At 58.2% G+C, this 15,578-nt stretch overlaps 1 protein-coding gene across 4 annotated transcripts in view; it reads left to right on the top strand.

Moving 5' to 3' along the window:
• The window catches only part of WHRN (whirlin), a 51,387-nt gene extending 36,355 nt beyond the window's left edge, over window positions 1-15,032 (top strand). For 3 of the 4 annotated variants that reach the window (XM_063409384.1, XM_063409383.1, XM_063409381.1), the window contains 9 exons: window positions 693-729; window positions 2,248-2,460; window positions 3,212-3,418; window positions 5,750-5,782; window positions 9,787-9,858; window positions 10,539-11,103; window positions 12,867-13,045; window positions 13,672-13,794; window positions 14,345-15,032. In XM_063409384.1, coding sequence (XP_063265454.1) covers window positions 693-729; window positions 2,248-2,460; window positions 3,212-3,418; window positions 5,750-5,782; window positions 9,787-9,858; window positions 10,539-11,103; window positions 12,867-13,045; window positions 13,672-13,794; window positions 14,345-14,527 — 1,612 coding nt within the window. In that variant the 3' untranslated portion in view covers window positions 14,528-15,032. The remainder of the gene's footprint in view (window positions 1-692; window positions 730-2,247; window positions 2,461-3,211; window positions 3,419-5,749; window positions 5,783-9,786; window positions 9,859-10,538; window positions 11,104-12,866; window positions 13,046-13,671; window positions 13,795-14,344) is intronic. The other variant, XM_063409382.1, reaches the window with a different exon arrangement.
• Window positions 15,033-15,578: the final 546 nt, after the last annotated feature.

Here is a 15,578-nt window from a genome sequence, read left to right as displayed (position 1 = left end):
CTCCCCGCTCTGGGGTCTGGCTCCTGTATCAGGGAAGCCTCTCTGGCCTGTAGGGTTGTAGTGGTTTCAAATTCACCTGTTTCTGTTTCCTGGGTTTCAGTACTAATTTAATGCAGTGGTTTCAGTGCCCAGTAGAATTATTTACTCCTTTTCTGCTGTGAGATAGCATTAGGAGAAAAGCAAAGGAGGCTCAAAACTTAAAAGGGTGTAAAGACAGGTTTATTAACAAAACTACAAGAGAGAAAAATCAATAAGAATTAGAATAAAACTTTCAAAACTGTCCCTTTGCCCCCAATAGCTTTATTTCTTTCTTACTGACAACGAGTAGGGACAAAACTTGGAACCTTAGGTCAGTTTATCACCTATAAAATAATCTGTCATCAGTTTATTTAGAGAGAGAAGTCTCTTTTGGTCTGCCATGGAAACCTCCCCACAAGAAAGAACAGTTCTCTCGTGGCTTTTAATTCTCACAAAAGCAGCCACCTGGGACTCTGCATTTGTGGAGTCCCTCCCTTATCACATAGCCTTCCCACAGCTGCAGTATGGGCCATGCAGGGCTGGACAACGCTGTGCTGCCCCTTGCCCTTCTCCCCACCAGAAGCTTTGGCTCTCCAGAGAGGAGAGGGGGTGCCAGGAGCTGTGCCAGGTGCTGTGCCAGGCGTGCAGTGCTAACTGATCTTCTCTCCCTGCAGGGCAGTGGGTGACCATGCCATGGACGTGGCAGCCAGGGTAAGACTTTGCTGATGCCTCATGAAAATGTCACTGCTGTTGTGTTTTGTTTTCCATGGGAGGGAGGGAGCTGTGCCCCTGGTTGTGGCAGGGATGCTGGTTTGGGGTTTTAATGGGCCTTTCTCCTCGCCATGCCGAGTTGGCAGCCGTGTTGTACAGAGTGGCACAGGGGTGTCCCCTCTCCTGTGCCACTTCCAAGCACATCTGGTGCCCTCCAGCCTTAATGGGCAAGGGGCAATAGTCACCCATGGACAAGGACTGTGGGGACCCCCTGCACCCTGCAGAGGTGACCAGGATTCCTCCCTCCTGGTGGCTGTCTCTGGGTCCTGCCAGCTGCAGGGATCTGTCCCAGCCCCAGCAGAGCTGAGCCAGCGCTGTCCAGCCCAGCAGGCACAGGGACTCAGCCCGTGCTGTGTCTGCAGCTCTGTGCCAGTGTCTTCTCCCCACACCTCCTTGCAAAGCACATTGCTTTTACATGGAAATTAGGCAGGGAGGTTTCACAGGTGGCTCTCACTGATAACAGCTTTGTACTCTTTGCTGGCAAAACATTCCCAGCCTCAACTCCTCTCTGTCTCTGGGATAGTCAGGGTCTTGTCTGGCTCCATATTCCCCTGCCAACTCTGCCTGGGAGGAAACACTAAGGACCTCCCCTCAGAAATCCCTCTCAAAGGGAAAAAGTCTTTCATCTGCAGCCAGGCTTGTCTCTCCCTGGGGCTCCTTTGGTTGCCAGTGGCTCTTTCTTCACTAGGATCTGCTTCAAGCTGGCAGTGGGGGCAAATGTGCCTTTTCCACAGCATTCCATGGGATGACAAGCTGGTCTGTCTCCTGTGGCCCCAGTTCTGCCAGGGAGGAACACAGCTTGGGATTGAATCACTGCCTGGTTGGGGAACAGGATCTCTGCTTGCTGAAAAGGATGGGAAACTCAACTGGTGCTGCACGAACTCAGAGAATCAGAGTAGCACAGAATATCCTGAGCTGGGAGGGACCCACAGGATCACCCAGCCCATCCCCTGTCCCTGCACAGACCCCACCAACCCCACCCTGGGCATCCCTGGCAGTGCTGTCCAAAGGCTCCTGGAGCTGTGGCAGCCTCGGGGCCGTGCCCATTCCCTGGGGAGCCTGGGCAGTGCCAGCACCTCTGGGGGAAGAACCTTTCCCTGCTCTGCAGCCTGAGCCTGCCCTGGCCCAGCTCCAGCCATGCTCTGGCTCCTGTCCCTGACCCAGAGAGCAAAGTTCAGCTCCTCTGATCATGGCTCTGGAGTTACCCAAACAAGTGGTGCTACTGAAAGGCTGATGAATTCCTGGGGGTACCTTCCTCATGTCATTCCCCAAATCCTCCTTCCTGTCTGATTCCCAGCTCCCCCACAGGCAGTGTCTGGCACACAGGCAGAGAGGGCAGAGCCCAGAGCAGGGGCACTCCTTGGTGCAGCCTGCACAGCCCGGCTGTCTCAGCAGAGCACTGCCCTCCTTCCCGCTGCCAAGCCCTTGGTGTGCCAAGGCTGTCCCCTGTCCCTGCAGCCCGTGTTCTACCGGGGGCTGGCCGGCTCGCAGGTGACCCTGAGCACCATGGTGAACCAGACCCGCGTCATGCTGGAGGAGCAGGCACGGCACCTGCTCAACGAGCAGGAGCGGGCCACCATGGCCTACTACCTGGACGAGTACAAGGAGGGCAACATCTCCGTGGATGCTCTGGTCATGGCCCTCTTCGAGCTGCTCAACACACACGCCAAGGTGAGGCCCTCACCAGGGCACGGGCTGCTCCTTGGGGCTGGTGGGCTGAGCAGAGTCACTGTCATGGTGTGGGCATTGCCACGGTGTGGGCATTGTCAGAGAGTGGGGCACTGTCAGAGAGTGGGGCATTGTCACAGTGTGGGCACTGTCACAGTGTGGGCACTGTCACAATATGGAGATTGTCAGGGTGTGGGCATTGTCACAGTGTGGGTATTGTCACGGTGTGGGCATTGCCACGGTGTGGGCATTGTCACAGTGTGGGCATTGCCACGGTGTGGGCATTGTCACAGTGTGGGCATTGCCACGGTGTGGCCCTGTGCCTCCAAGGTGATCTGCTCAGGGAAAGCAGGAGGGTACAGGAGCCAAGTCCACATAATCATGGAACCAGCACAGAATTCCACCCTGGTTTGGGTTGGAAGGGACCTTAAAATTCATCTCATTCCAACCCCCTGCCATGGCAGGGACACCTCCCACTGTCCCAGGCTGCTCCAAGCCCTGTCCAGCCTGGCCTTGGGCACTGCCAGGGATCCTGGGGCAGCCACAGCTGCTCTGGGCACCCTGTGCCAGGCCCATTCTGAGGGATGCAGGCTGCTGTTCAGTGGCAGAGGAGCTTCTGGTAATGTTTAGGACCAAACCTCCTCCTCCACCTGCCAGTACATCCCATTGCCTCTGCTGACCGTGGTGGGAGGGAAATCTCCACCTTCCCAGGAACGTGATTGATCTCCAACCTGTCTGTGCTGTGCCTGCCCAGTTCTCGCTGCTCTCCGAGGTGCGGGGGGTGATCTCCCCGCAGGACCTCGACCGCTTCGACAACCTGGTGCTGAAGAGGGAGATCGAGTCCATGAAGGCCCGGCAGCCCGCGGCGCCCAGCACCGACTCCTGCTCCATGATGTCCTACAGCGACACCGTCTCGTCCTCCAGCAGCCACTTCACTGCCACCACCGTCAGCTCGGCACGGGTGGGTCCCTCCTGCCTGGCCCTGCCTCCTCCTGGCAATCCTGCAGTGAGCTGCTTTCCACCCCACAGGGAGCCCCGTTCAGCTTCCCCCGTGGATTCCCCCAGTGCTGTTTATTTTTCCATGCAGTCTGGGTGATCTGTGTGTAATGCTGTGAGGTGCTGAGTATCTCCGTGCCCCTGACACCGAGGGGCTGCTGTCCTCTGCTTGAGGGCTGCGTGTCCCTTCATCCCAGTGAGGGGCAGAGCCTGTGTCTAGGTTTGGAAAGACAGGTGTCTGTCAGGGAAAACTGGAGTCTCCCTTGGAGTGGAGAATGTAAAAGCCCCTCCCTCCAAATTATTACAATTTTGCAATTAGGAGCTTTCAGGCAAAGATATGGGAGTAGGAATAACAGTTCTTTACTAGGAATATTAAAAATGCAAATACAGTAATGCAAAAAAAACCAAGCGAGCAAACAAACAAAAAGTCCTAGAGAATCCTGATGGAGTCAGGAATACGACCTGACACTGTGTTGTTCAGGGTGTTGGGAGAAGTCCAAATAAATCCTCCTGGAGTGACAGATGTGGTTCTGTTGGAGCAGAGATGATCCTGTAGTGGCGGTGAGATGAGTCCAGTCTTCCTCTGGGAATCCAGTAGAAAAGAGGAATGTCTGGGGTCCCTGTGTCCCCATTTTTATCTGGGTAGGAATGGTTGGCTCCTCCCCACTGTGTGGAGCATCTCCCAATGGGATGAGGTGATGTTATCAGTGATGTGAGAGGCCTTCAATGGCCCATTCACAGGGGATGTCCCTCAGAGGAGGATGGGTGGAGGAAGAGATAAGGAGGCCCTGCCTTATCTGGTGTTATCAGGTGTCCCATTAACAGAAGGCATCGCCCTCTTCCCCCCCTAGAGTTACAAGAGATAAAGAACAATATCTCCCAACCGGCTTCAACAGATGAAAATAGAATACACATTTTTGGTTACATTTTTCAACCCAAGACAGCCTGCCTTGCTTCCACAAGCCCATTGGAGCTGCAGCCACACAGACACCCCAGCAATGCCCTTCCCATGCCTGCTGCTGCTCACCAGCCCTTCAATCCCCTCCCTAAGGATGCTGGCTGCCTGCTCCCCATGCCAGTGGGAGCCACAGTGGCCAGGCAGCTGCATCCCATTCCCAGCCCACTCTCCAGCACTCAGCAGCACTCCCACGTCCCTGCCAAGCCCCTGTCGCACGCACCACCTAATTAAGTTACTGTAATCACCTCAGACTGTGCAGGCGCACAGCCCCCAAATTAATTTCCTCGCCATAAAATGCCTTTCATCACGAATGCATTAGTAACCTTGGAAATTAAACCCTTCGTGGAAAGGAGGAGGAGCAGTGGGCTCTGTGCTGGTTCCTCAGCGAGGGCAGCAGTCCACAGTGGTGGGATGGGGCTGCGGAGGGGAGAGGAGAGGGGGCTTTCCTGGGGCTCTCTCTGCCTGAGAGAGACCTCAGAGAATGTCAGAACTGTGCTTTTGTCCTGTTAAATCCACAAGTGCCACAGGAAAGCCCCCTGCTCAGGTCAGGAGGGATTTCAGTGAGACCCTTTCTGGATCTGCATGAACAAAGTGAGTTTTGCTCTGCTCTCCAAGGAGCTGCTAGGAAATTCTTTCTGAGGGCTGGCACAGGTCTGCCAGCATTGTGTGCTGAGGGTGACACCCTGCTCTCACGCTGTGCCCCTGCCTGGGGCTGTGCCACGTGCTCCAGATGTGCCTCCTGCGTGCCAAACGTGGCTGCCTGGGCTGGTGTGTGAGCAGTGGCCCAGCCCCACCTGGCACAGGAGCCCAGAGCTCAAGGAGGGACACCAGGGTGCTGCTGTGGCACAGAGAAGGGAGTGGGCACCGCTGCTGTCAAAGCTTCCTTCAAGTGTCCCTCGGTGCCACTGCAGGGCCTCCCTGGCTGTGTGGCACCTCTTCCCATGGGTGTAAGAACACACCCTGCTCCTCTGAGCCCTGCCTGGTGATGGGAATGCTGCCACTGGAGATGGCTGTGCCCACTCCTGCTGAAGCAGCTGCCCAGCAAAGAGCAGCAGCTCACGGTGGATGGGAACTCGGATGGCAGCAGAGAGAAGTGGGGCAGGGCTGCCAAACTATTCCCTCTGCCCTCAGCCCCTGCTGCTGTGCCCTCCCCATCACCCCTCTCAGGAGGGGCTCACCCCAGCCTCCCCCACCCCTGGGTGCAGCTGGGTGTGGGTTCTGCAGGGTGGGTTTGGGGGTGGGAACTGCTCAGCTCACTCAGTTGTTCTGCACCTCCCCTGACAGTTCATTTTTGCTTTTGTGCTTGTTTTCCTCTGCTCTCCCCCTGGCACGTCCCAGGAGCGACTCCTGTGGCTCATAGACCTGATGGAGGTAGGGGCTGCAGTGGCTGGGCAGGGGGAGTGGGCAGGGGAGGGACGGGCTGGCAGGGGATGCTGCAGCTCCTGCTCGTGCACGGCCACCTCGTGTCACCCTCGCGTGCTGTCCCTCTGTGTCTGTGCACAGGAGAGCTCCTTCCCCCGGTCCTTGGTGCTGCAAGGCTCAGCCTGAACCGGGCCCAGCTGGTACCTGGGTGCCACGGGCACCTCGGGGATGGCGTTTTGGAGGGGCCAGCAGAGCTGGAGCCTGGCAGAGCCCACACAGCCCTCCCTGCCCTGCTCTGCCTGCTGCTGTGCTGTGTGGCTGGGTGGGCACCCTGGCTAAACACCAGAGAAACTCGTCAAACACAGGGTGGTTTGGGTGGAAGGGACCTTTAAAGCACATCTAATTCAACTGCCCTGCAGTGAGCAGGGACATCTTCAACCAAAGTGCTCAGAGCCCCGTCCAACCTGGCCTTGGATGTTTCCAGGGATCCAGCCACAGCTTCTCTGGGCACCCTGTGCCAGGCTCTGCCCACCCTTGTTATAAAACACTTATCTCTTCTTTCTATCTAATCTAAAATGACCCTCTTTTAGTTTAAAATCATTTCCTCTCATGTTATAACAACAAACCCTGTTAAAAAACCTGTCCCCATCTTTTGTACAGCCCTGTCCAAGCAGTGAAATGCCACAACAAGGTCCCTGCAGAGCCTCCTCTTGTCCAGGCTGAGCAGCCCCAGCTCTCTCAGCAGGCTGCTCACATCCCAGCACACATCCTTAGGATGGGGGAGGATTTTCCTCATGGGCCTTGTGTGTGCAGAGCTCTGTGCTGCAGTTCGGGGGGTCAGTGCACTTGCAGTGTGTGTGAGAAATCCTCAGCCAGGCCGTGGAGGGGCAGGGCATGGATGTGGGAGAGCCCCAGGAACCCCCTGTGCCACAGCAGGGCTCCTGGTGGGAGCAGGCTCAGGGAACCTCCAGGGTGTGGAGCTCATTCCCTGCTCCTGGGCCGGGAGGAATTCACAGGGTCAGCACGGGCAGGGAGCAAAGGGTGGGGCTGAGAGCTGGGAGAGAGGAGCTGCAGCTGGGAACCCCCCCAGAGCTGCATCCCGGTGGGAATGGCTCTAACCCAGCAGAGGATGCTGCAGCATTCCCTGGTGGAGCTCATCCCAGGCACGCCAGACTGTGGCACACTCATCCTTTTGGTTTTGTGACCAAACACAGTGACACCAGGGCAGGCCACCTGCCCCAAGGCTCAGAACTCCCACCAAAAACAACCAGGGGGAAGCTGGGCAGGCCCTGCTGTGGGATAAGTGATTCCATTAAGGAATGCTTGGGAATGAGACGCTGTGTTTGATGGTGTCAGCCAGGGGTGCTCAGCCACTGAGTGTCATCAGCACCTCCTGGAAATCCTGGGACTCCAGATGAGTCCTGCAGGGCAGAGATCAGCTGCAGACTGCAATGATCAGGTGCAGCATGTCTGACCAGAGCAGTGGGTATTCCTGATTTTTCTGGCATTCCCTTTGTCCCTACCTCCTGCCTAACCCTCAGTGTTGGGATGAAGGAGTTGATATCCCTATGGGTCTTGTTTTTCCTCTCCACCACCTCCTGGCAAAGCTGCTGCCATCCAGAGGTGCCTTCTCCTCCCAGGGCTGGTTCCAGAGGTGCTGGAGGGTTCCCACGTGCTGGGAATGATCCTCAGAGAATAAGGACAGAGTGAAACCACTGTGTGGACATCATTATGCATGCCTAGAGCCCCTAAATCTAGAGTGGAGGCTTGTGGCTCCTCCATCCCTGTGGCTGCATTCCAGAGGGGGAGATGGAAGGGAAGAGAGGAGGGAAGCCAGGCTTATTCCCAGGCTTATTCCCAGGCTTATTCCCAGGCTGGTGCAGTTCAGAATTGAAGCCCTGCAGGACTCAGGCTGAGTAGCTCAGCAAAGCTCTCGTTAGCAGTAACTGCAAATTAGGGGACTGATTTGGAGCTGAGAGGTTAATTAAAGGTTGGGCTGTGTTCCCCGGGGAGGTGGCAGTTTCTCCACCCTTTAATCTGCAAATGAAAAACTGAAAAACTGAAAGATGCTCTGCAGCTCCATCACTCCTGCTGGGGACTCTGTTCAGGATAAGAGAATCAGACATTTCCCAGCTGCTCTGAGGAGGGGCTGGGAGGAACTGGAAAATAGGTGGGGTAGAGGAGCAGGAGGGAGCAGCCTCTCAGTAGAGACTCATTTTTCAGGGCAATGGCTTCCGTGAATCTTTCAAGGGAAATCCAGGAAGGCACAGCCTCGAAATAGCCAATTCTTGAAAGCAAATGTGCTTAAAAGTCCTCGTGTTTCATGGCCCGGAGCAATCACTGTTTAATTGCCTTTGCCCCCAAAGAACCGAGCCTGGGGAGAGGCAAATCTCCTGCTCAAACACTGCAGCAGCCAGAGGTGCCCTGAGGAGGAGGAGCAGCACCAGTGTCCCTGGCTGGGGGGGACAGAGGTGGCAGTGGCACTGGGGGCACAGGGACAGACTGGTCCTTGCTGCCAGGCCAGAGCTGGGACATGGCCTGTGTGGAGGATTCGGGGAAAGGGCTCTGGCAGGTTTTAGGGGGCATTGGGCAGATTATTCCCATTTTAGTGGCGACACAACTGTGACAGTTTGGCTGCTGCCAGGCACATTCCCCAGAGCAGCTGTGGCTGCCCCTGCATCCCTGGCAGTGTCCAAGGCCAGGTTGGATGTGGCTTGGAACAACCTGGGACAGCAGAAGGTGTCTCTGCCATGGCAGGGGGGTGGAATTAGATGATTTTTAAAGTCCTTTCCAACCCAAATCCTTGTGTGATTCTCTTTAAAAAGCTACATGCCCTTATGTTGGACTCACTGAGGATGAAACCATCCTGTGCCAGAGGAAGGTTTCCCAAGCAAGGCCTTTACCTGTCACTCCCTGAACAAGCTGTTTCTTTGTGTTCTTATTCTCCAGGGCTCCTTCAGATTCTACAGGGATAAAAGCACTTTGCATCAATGTTTTTGCTGCTCCTCTAATGGTCTTAATTGTCTCCCATGTCTATTTTGGGACATGAACATCTCTCAGGCACAGCAGCAGCCTCCAGCAGCTGGGGGAGATGCAGATGCAGCAGCAGCATTTCAGCTAATCAGCTGTTTACCCTGCAATAAATAACAGGCACTTAAGCACAAACTGTGCCCTGCCCCACCCAGACAGCCCTGTGAGCGTGACAGGAGCCGGGTTCAGCCTTGCTGAGCAGCAGCAGCCTCTCTCCAGAGCAGCACATACTGAGGGAGGGGAGGCTGAGGCTGGGTTTGCCCTGGCAGGGGCACCAGAAGAGCTGGGGATGCCCCCCTGGCAGAGGATTCCCTCAGCAGGGCCAGGCACAGCTCCCCAGGGCAGAGCTGCACCCCCAGCTCTGCTCTGCCCCCCCTGGCTTAGCCAGGTTTGCTCTGCTTGGCTGCATCCATGGCCTCTGCCTGGGCCAATCCCTACTGACAGATTCCCACAGGAAATCCCCTCTGGATTTCTGGAGCTGTGATATCCTCACAACTGTGGTGTGGCATTTCCTGGTGACATTTTTGGACTCATAAAGCAGTGGCAGTGTCTTCTCTTGGCATCTGAGACCCACTGCTCTGGGTTGCAGGGGAGGAGAGTTTTAAATTTCTATTGTCCTTCCTCTGGGAAAAAAAAAAAAAAATCCAGATATTGAACCTGCAGCCCTCAGGGCTGGTTCCTTCCCTCCTTCCAAATCTGGCAGGAACAGCTGATCTGGAACTGGAGGAGCTCAACCCAATGTATCAGGTCCACAGCATGCTCTGAGCACATTCCTTGGGGTGAATTTTCCTTGGGAGAGCCTGTATCCCACCAAAGCTGGGGGTCTCCAGGGCACCCCCAAGGAGGCAAAAACCTTTGGGTAAGGCTGGCCCAGCATGGGGAGGGGTTTGGAGCATCCCTGAGCCTGCCCCTGTCACGCTGGCACTGTGCTGGTCGCTCCTGCTGCTGTGCCATGGTTCTCTCTCCCTTCTCTGCCCTCTCAGAACACGTCAGAGCTGGAGGGAGCTGGGGACTGCCACCAGAGCAGCATCAACACCCTGCCAGACGTGTCGCTGGTAAGACCCTGCAGGGAGCTGGGTGGGAGCACCCTGGGGGTGCTGGGTTGTGCCTCAGCTTCAGCAGCTCTGCCACATCAACCCTCAGGGGAGCCACAGCGAGTCAGGAGAGGGATCCTGGCTGGCTGCACAGGAGCAGCCTTGTGCAAAGGTTGGGTGGGTTGTTGTGCAGCTGTGCTCATTTGTGAGTCGTGTTCTCATTGTCAAAAGGTCAGGAAGATGTTCCTCTAACCCTGCCAGGTCAGGAGGTGTTCCTCTAACACTGCCAGGTCAGGAAGATCTTCCTCTAACCCTGCCAGGTCAGGAGGTGTTCCTCTAACCCTGCCAGGTCAGGAAGGTGTTCCTCTAACCCTGCCAGGTCAGGAAGGTGTTCCTCTAACCCTGCCAGGTCAGGAGGTTTTCCTCTAACACTGCCAGGTCAGGAGGTGTTCCTCTAACCCTGCCAGGTCAGGAGGTTTTCCTCTAACACTGCCAGGTCAGGAAGGTGTTCCTCTAACACTGCCAGGTCAGGAAGGTGTTCCTCTAACACTGCCAGGTCAGGAAGGTGTTCCTCTAACACTGCCAGGTCAGGAAGGTGTTTCTATAACCAGCTCCTTTAGCCGTGGTCAGCGTGAGGAGATGGAGATGCTGTGACACTCAGCCTGGGCACGGTGTCCCACAAACTGTGCTTGCTTTGGCAGGACGATCTCTCCTCCTTCCCAGAGGAACCACCCAACTTCAAGCCTCCTCCTCCTCCGTCGGCCCCCCAGCCCCCGGACCCCCCCAGTGCCCAGCAGCGCCTCCCAGCCAAGGACAAGCCCAAGCGCCCCTCCTCCGAGTCCTCCCAGTCTGGCCTGTTCTTCGTGGCCCCCCGAAACCCCTCTCCCCCTCCGGGCGCCCCCGAGAAGGACGCGCTCAGCGTCACCTCCACATCCACCGAGGACTCGGCCCCCGGCGCCATCTACGCCACCATCTCGCCGTCTCTGCCCGGCTGCCGCGGGGCGCAGCTCTCGCTGCTGGGCCAGGCCCCCATCGGGCCCTTCCCCAGGGTGCAGTCCCCCGGCAGGCTGAAGAGCCCGTCCCCGGAGGGGCTCCAGAGCCCCCCGTCGCCGTCGCCCCCTCCCCCGCCGCCGCACCCCGCGCCCCCTCCCCCGGACAAGGGCAGCCCCCCGGCCGTGGGCAACCAGCATTTCATCATGGTGGAGGTGCACCAGCCCAACAGCGAGCCCGACGTCAACGAAGTGAGGCCCCTGCCACAGGCCAGAGGTGGGTGGCACCTTAGCAGCAGGGAAAAACCATCCCTGGGGTGTGGGGAGAGAGGTAAACGGGACAGGACACAGATCTAGAGGCTGCAGGTCTCGTGGTGGATCTTGTGATCCGAAGGTTGGAGCATCTCTGCTATGGAGACTGAAGGCGCTGGGGGTGTTCACCTGGAGAAGGCTCCAGGGAGAGCTCAGAGCCCTGCCAGGGCCTAAAGGGGCTCCAGGAGAGCTGGAGAGGGACTGGGGACAAGGGATGGAGGGACAGGACACAGGGAATGGCTTCCCGCTGCCAGAGGGAGATTGGGGAGAAGTTCTTCCCTGTGATGAGGCCCTGGCACAGGGTGCCCACAGAAGCTGTGGCTGCCCCTGGCAGCGTCCAAAGCCAGGCTGGACAGGGCTCAGTTCCGTGGGAGATGTCCCTGCCATGGCAGGGGGTGGGATGGGATGAGCTTTAAGACCCCTTCCAACCCAGGCCATTCTGCGATCTCAAGGACCAGGAATAATTCTGGTCCTTTCCCATTAACTGTGTATTTTTGGGGGTAAAATTCTGATTGTGCCTACACTCAGCTGAGGAGTCACGTTTATCCCAGGAAAGAGAAGTGGAGGTGAGGGAGCAGCATGTGGGGCCGTGTGGGTCCCTCAGAGATGCAGATGGAAGAGGGGCCCCAGGGGAATCCCGGGATCCCTGGGAGATGGAGAGAAAAAGGGGGGCCCAGGGGGATCTGTTGGAGGGAGAGAGGGAGGGGGAGTCCCGGGCAATCCCGGGGATCCAGGGCAATCCTGGGGATCCCAGAGGCAATCCCAGAGATCCAGGGGGATCCAGTGCAATCCCAGGGATCCAGGGTGGTCCAGGGGGATCCAGGGCAATTCCAGCATTCAGGGGGATACAGGACAATCCTGAGAATCCAGGGAGATCCAGGGCAATCCTGGAGATCCAGGGGGATCCAGGGCAGTCCCGGGGTCCCGGAGCGCCTCCCGCTCGGTCCCATGCCGATGTCGCCCCCGTGTGGCGCGGTGCCGTGGCTGCAGCCGGCCCCGTCCCCGCTGCGGGGGCGGGGCAGCTCCGGGCAGCTCCTGCCTCCGTCTGCGCTCGGTCTGCACCCTCGAGGGGCAGAGAGCTCCCGCATGGCAGCGCCTCGTCACTGGGCTTCGTCCCTGCCTCCTCCAGACCCTGTTGTGGAGCATGGGCTGCATAAACCGGCCTCCAGCGGGATCCCCGAATTCATCACTTTCTCCATCCCAGTTTGGGATCTGGGTTGGGTTCCAGACCTGAGTTTGGGGCCACTCGTCTCTGGATGCTGCCTGTGCACAGCTCTGCTCTTCTGACAGGAGGGTGCAGTGAGGTTGGGGTCAATCTCTTCTCCCAGAAAACAGGGGCATGACAAGAGGAAATTGCCCCAAGCTGTACCAGGGGAGCTTCAGGCATTTTCATTGGGAAAATGTCTTCACTGAACGAGTGGCCAGGCATTGGGAGAGGCTGCCCAGAGCAGTGGTGGACATCCCATCCATGGAAGAATTTAAAAGCTGTGTAGATGTGGCACTTGGGGACACCATTTCAAAGTGGCCTTGGCAGTGCTGGTCTTGTGTTCGGACTCTGATCTGCGAGGGCTTTTCCCAGCTCAGCCCTTCTGTGGGGCTGTGCTGGGGCACGCAGCCCCGGTGTGAGTCCCAGGGGCACTGCCCGGCCCTGGGAGCGGAGCTGCCCTGGCCCCGCGGCCCCGCACGCCCGGCCCGGCGCTGCCCCTCTAACGCCGCCTCTCTCCCCAGCCTCCACGCTCTCCCAGCTGTCGGACAGCGGGCAGACCCTCAGCGAGGACAGCGGGGTGGACATCGGGGAGGTGGAGACGAGCGGCAAGGACAAGAGCCGGCAGCCGGGCGCCGGGAAAAGCCGGAGCCCCAAGGAGGCCGCCAGGAGCGAGGGGGCGGCAGAAGGGGCCTCCAAGCCGGTGAGGGGCCCTGGGGTGCTGCTCTGTGTGGGAGGGGGCACCCGGGGCCGTGCCCCACTGCCTTGGCCAGCCCATTCTGCTCTCTCCCCACAAGCAGCGACCACTGGTGCTTAGCTGGGGTGTTTATCCTCTCTGCTGGAGGCCAGGCAGTTCTCTGGGGGCTGAGCTGGGGGAAAGGGGTCAGCAGTGGCTGAGAGGGGCACTGTAGGGCCGGTTCACTCTGTCCTGGGTAAATCCCATCCCTCCCAGCTCCAGCAAGCAGTTTCATGGGGCATAGGAGAATTCCTGGCTCTAAAGGGACAGCCACAAGCCACGTGAGTGAAGTTACCTGTCACCCAGAGGGAAGGGGGCAGCAGTGTCAAACATAACTTGGAGACTTTCTGACGGTGGTGAGGCTGAGATTGTTCAGGCAGGCAGAGAACTGCTCTGCTCCTTCCCAAACCCTTCCAGACCTGCCCAGAGTTGAGATTTTAGGTGTCAAGAGTGAAAAAGTGACTGCAGGCTGTGTCTGTCCCTCTGTGGTGGCAGCCAGAGTGTCCCTGCCTGCTGTGGGGCCCTGGCCGAGGGAGCAGGGCTGGCACACGGTGTGCAGGCGCCCTCGGCAGTGCTGCCATCTGTCCCCACAGCCAGGGCTCCTGGAGCCCACATCGTGCCTGATCCGGGTGTCCAAGAGCGCTCCCACCTTGGGCATCGCCATCGAGGGCGGCGCCAACACGCGGCAGCCGCTGCCCCGCATCGTCACCATCCAGGTAGGGCAAAGCCCTTGATCCGTGGCCAGGGGGGTTTGGGGGGTTTGTTCCCCCCCTTACAGCCCTGCACCTCCCCAGGCCCCATTCTGCCATGCTGAGGACGGTGCCTGTGTCCCGGGGATGATCCCATCCCAGAGCACGCCTCCTGGGAGCCAGCTGTTTGCTCCAGACATCGCCGAGGGGATCAGGGCAGCCCGTCTCCAGATGTCTGGAAACTGCCAGACAGAGGATTGAGGAGGGGGAATGGTGGATGGGAGCCAGGGAACTGAGCCCTCTGGAGCTGTCTCCCTGTTTGCTGTTGACTTGGGGCAAAATTCAAGTTATTTACAGCAAAAAGAAGCAGAGCCGTCTCTGCCTTGGTTATTCTTGGCCATCCCAGCTGGCATCACGCTCCAGGAGCAAGCAGGGGGGAAGCCAAATTCACCCCCTCTCTCCAAAAAGTGAAATATTTCATATCCACCCTGTCAGATATGAAATATTTCCCAGTTTTTTCCCCCCGGTTGATGCAGGGAGTGGTGGGAACGTGCTCTGACCCCTCTCTCTCCTGCAGCGGGGGGGCTCGGCACACAACTGCGGGAAGCTGAAGGTGGGACACGTCATTCTGGAGGTGAACGGCACCGGGCTGCGAGGGAAGGAGCACCGGGAGGCCGCCCGCATCATCGCCGAGGCCTTTAAGCTGAAGGAGAAGGACTACATCGATTTCCTTGTCACAGAGTTCAATGTGGCCCTTTAGGAGCTGCTTTGGCGGGTGGGGAGCGCTGGGACAGGGACGGAGGTGTGACAGCAGCGTCCCAGCGCGCGCAGCCCGCGCCCCCCGCACGCGCACACGCCCCCAGCTTGTCCCCAAACGTCCCCGCGCCCACTGCAGGCCCGCTGCAGGCTGAGAACGGGCACATCCCTTCAGATCTCCATCCCTGTCCTCCCTGGGGTGGGGAACATCCTCTCCCCCGCGGCCAGGCTGGGAGCAGGGCAGGAGGACGGCACGGTCTGGGTGTCCCCGCTGTCATTTGAGTGCCACACACAGAGCGAGGTGGGCCCGTGGCTCAGGCTGGAGGGAGTTTCGGGGATTGCTGCTCCCTTGGGTGGTCCCCAGGGTGTCCAGGTGGGTGGCACCGGCCACAGGTGGGGATGCAGAGAGAGCAACCGGAGGCCTTGTAAATCGCTGGCAATGTTGTCGTATTTATATATAGAGAGCTTGTGCTTTTAATTTTTCAATAAATCTGTCAGGGTAGAAAAAAGGCTTCTCTTGGGGGGTGCTTCGGGGCTGGGATGAGGGGTAGGAAGGGGCAGGGGTGCCAGGATATTTTCCCTCATATCCTGGGAGCTTCCCAGGGCTGGCAGGGCTAGTGGGAGTGCAGTGGTGGTGGTGGGCTGGGAGGGGATGTCTGTGCCAGCCCCATCCCATCCTTGACTCATCCAGCCCTTATTCCCATCCTATCCCATGTCCAGTCCTGTCCCCATTTCATTCCATCCCACCTCGTTCTTTCCTGTCACAATAGCTCCTCATTCCTACCCCATCCCTTCCCTGTTCTCATCTCAATCCCTGCCAAGGATCTCTGGGATCGGCCATGCCATGCCATGCCATGCCATGCCATGCCATGCCATGCCATGCCATGCCATGCCATGCCATGCCATGCCATGCCATGCCATGCCATGCCATGCCATGCCGTGCCATCCTGTCCCATCCCATGGGATTCCGGGAATGGGCAGCGCCCCGCCAGGGGGTGCCCGCGCTGTATAAATTATGCCAATGAGGTCCCCTCAGCCGCGGCTCTGATTGGCCG

The sequence above is a fragment of the Prinia subflava genome, chromosome 12 (assembly GCF_021018805.1).
Source record: "Prinia subflava isolate CZ2003 ecotype Zambia chromosome 12, Cam_Psub_1.2, whole genome shotgun sequence".
NCBI lineage: Eukaryota > Metazoa > Chordata > Aves > Passeriformes > Cisticolidae > Prinia > Prinia subflava.
This window is presented reverse-complemented; position numbering and strand designations above follow the sequence as displayed.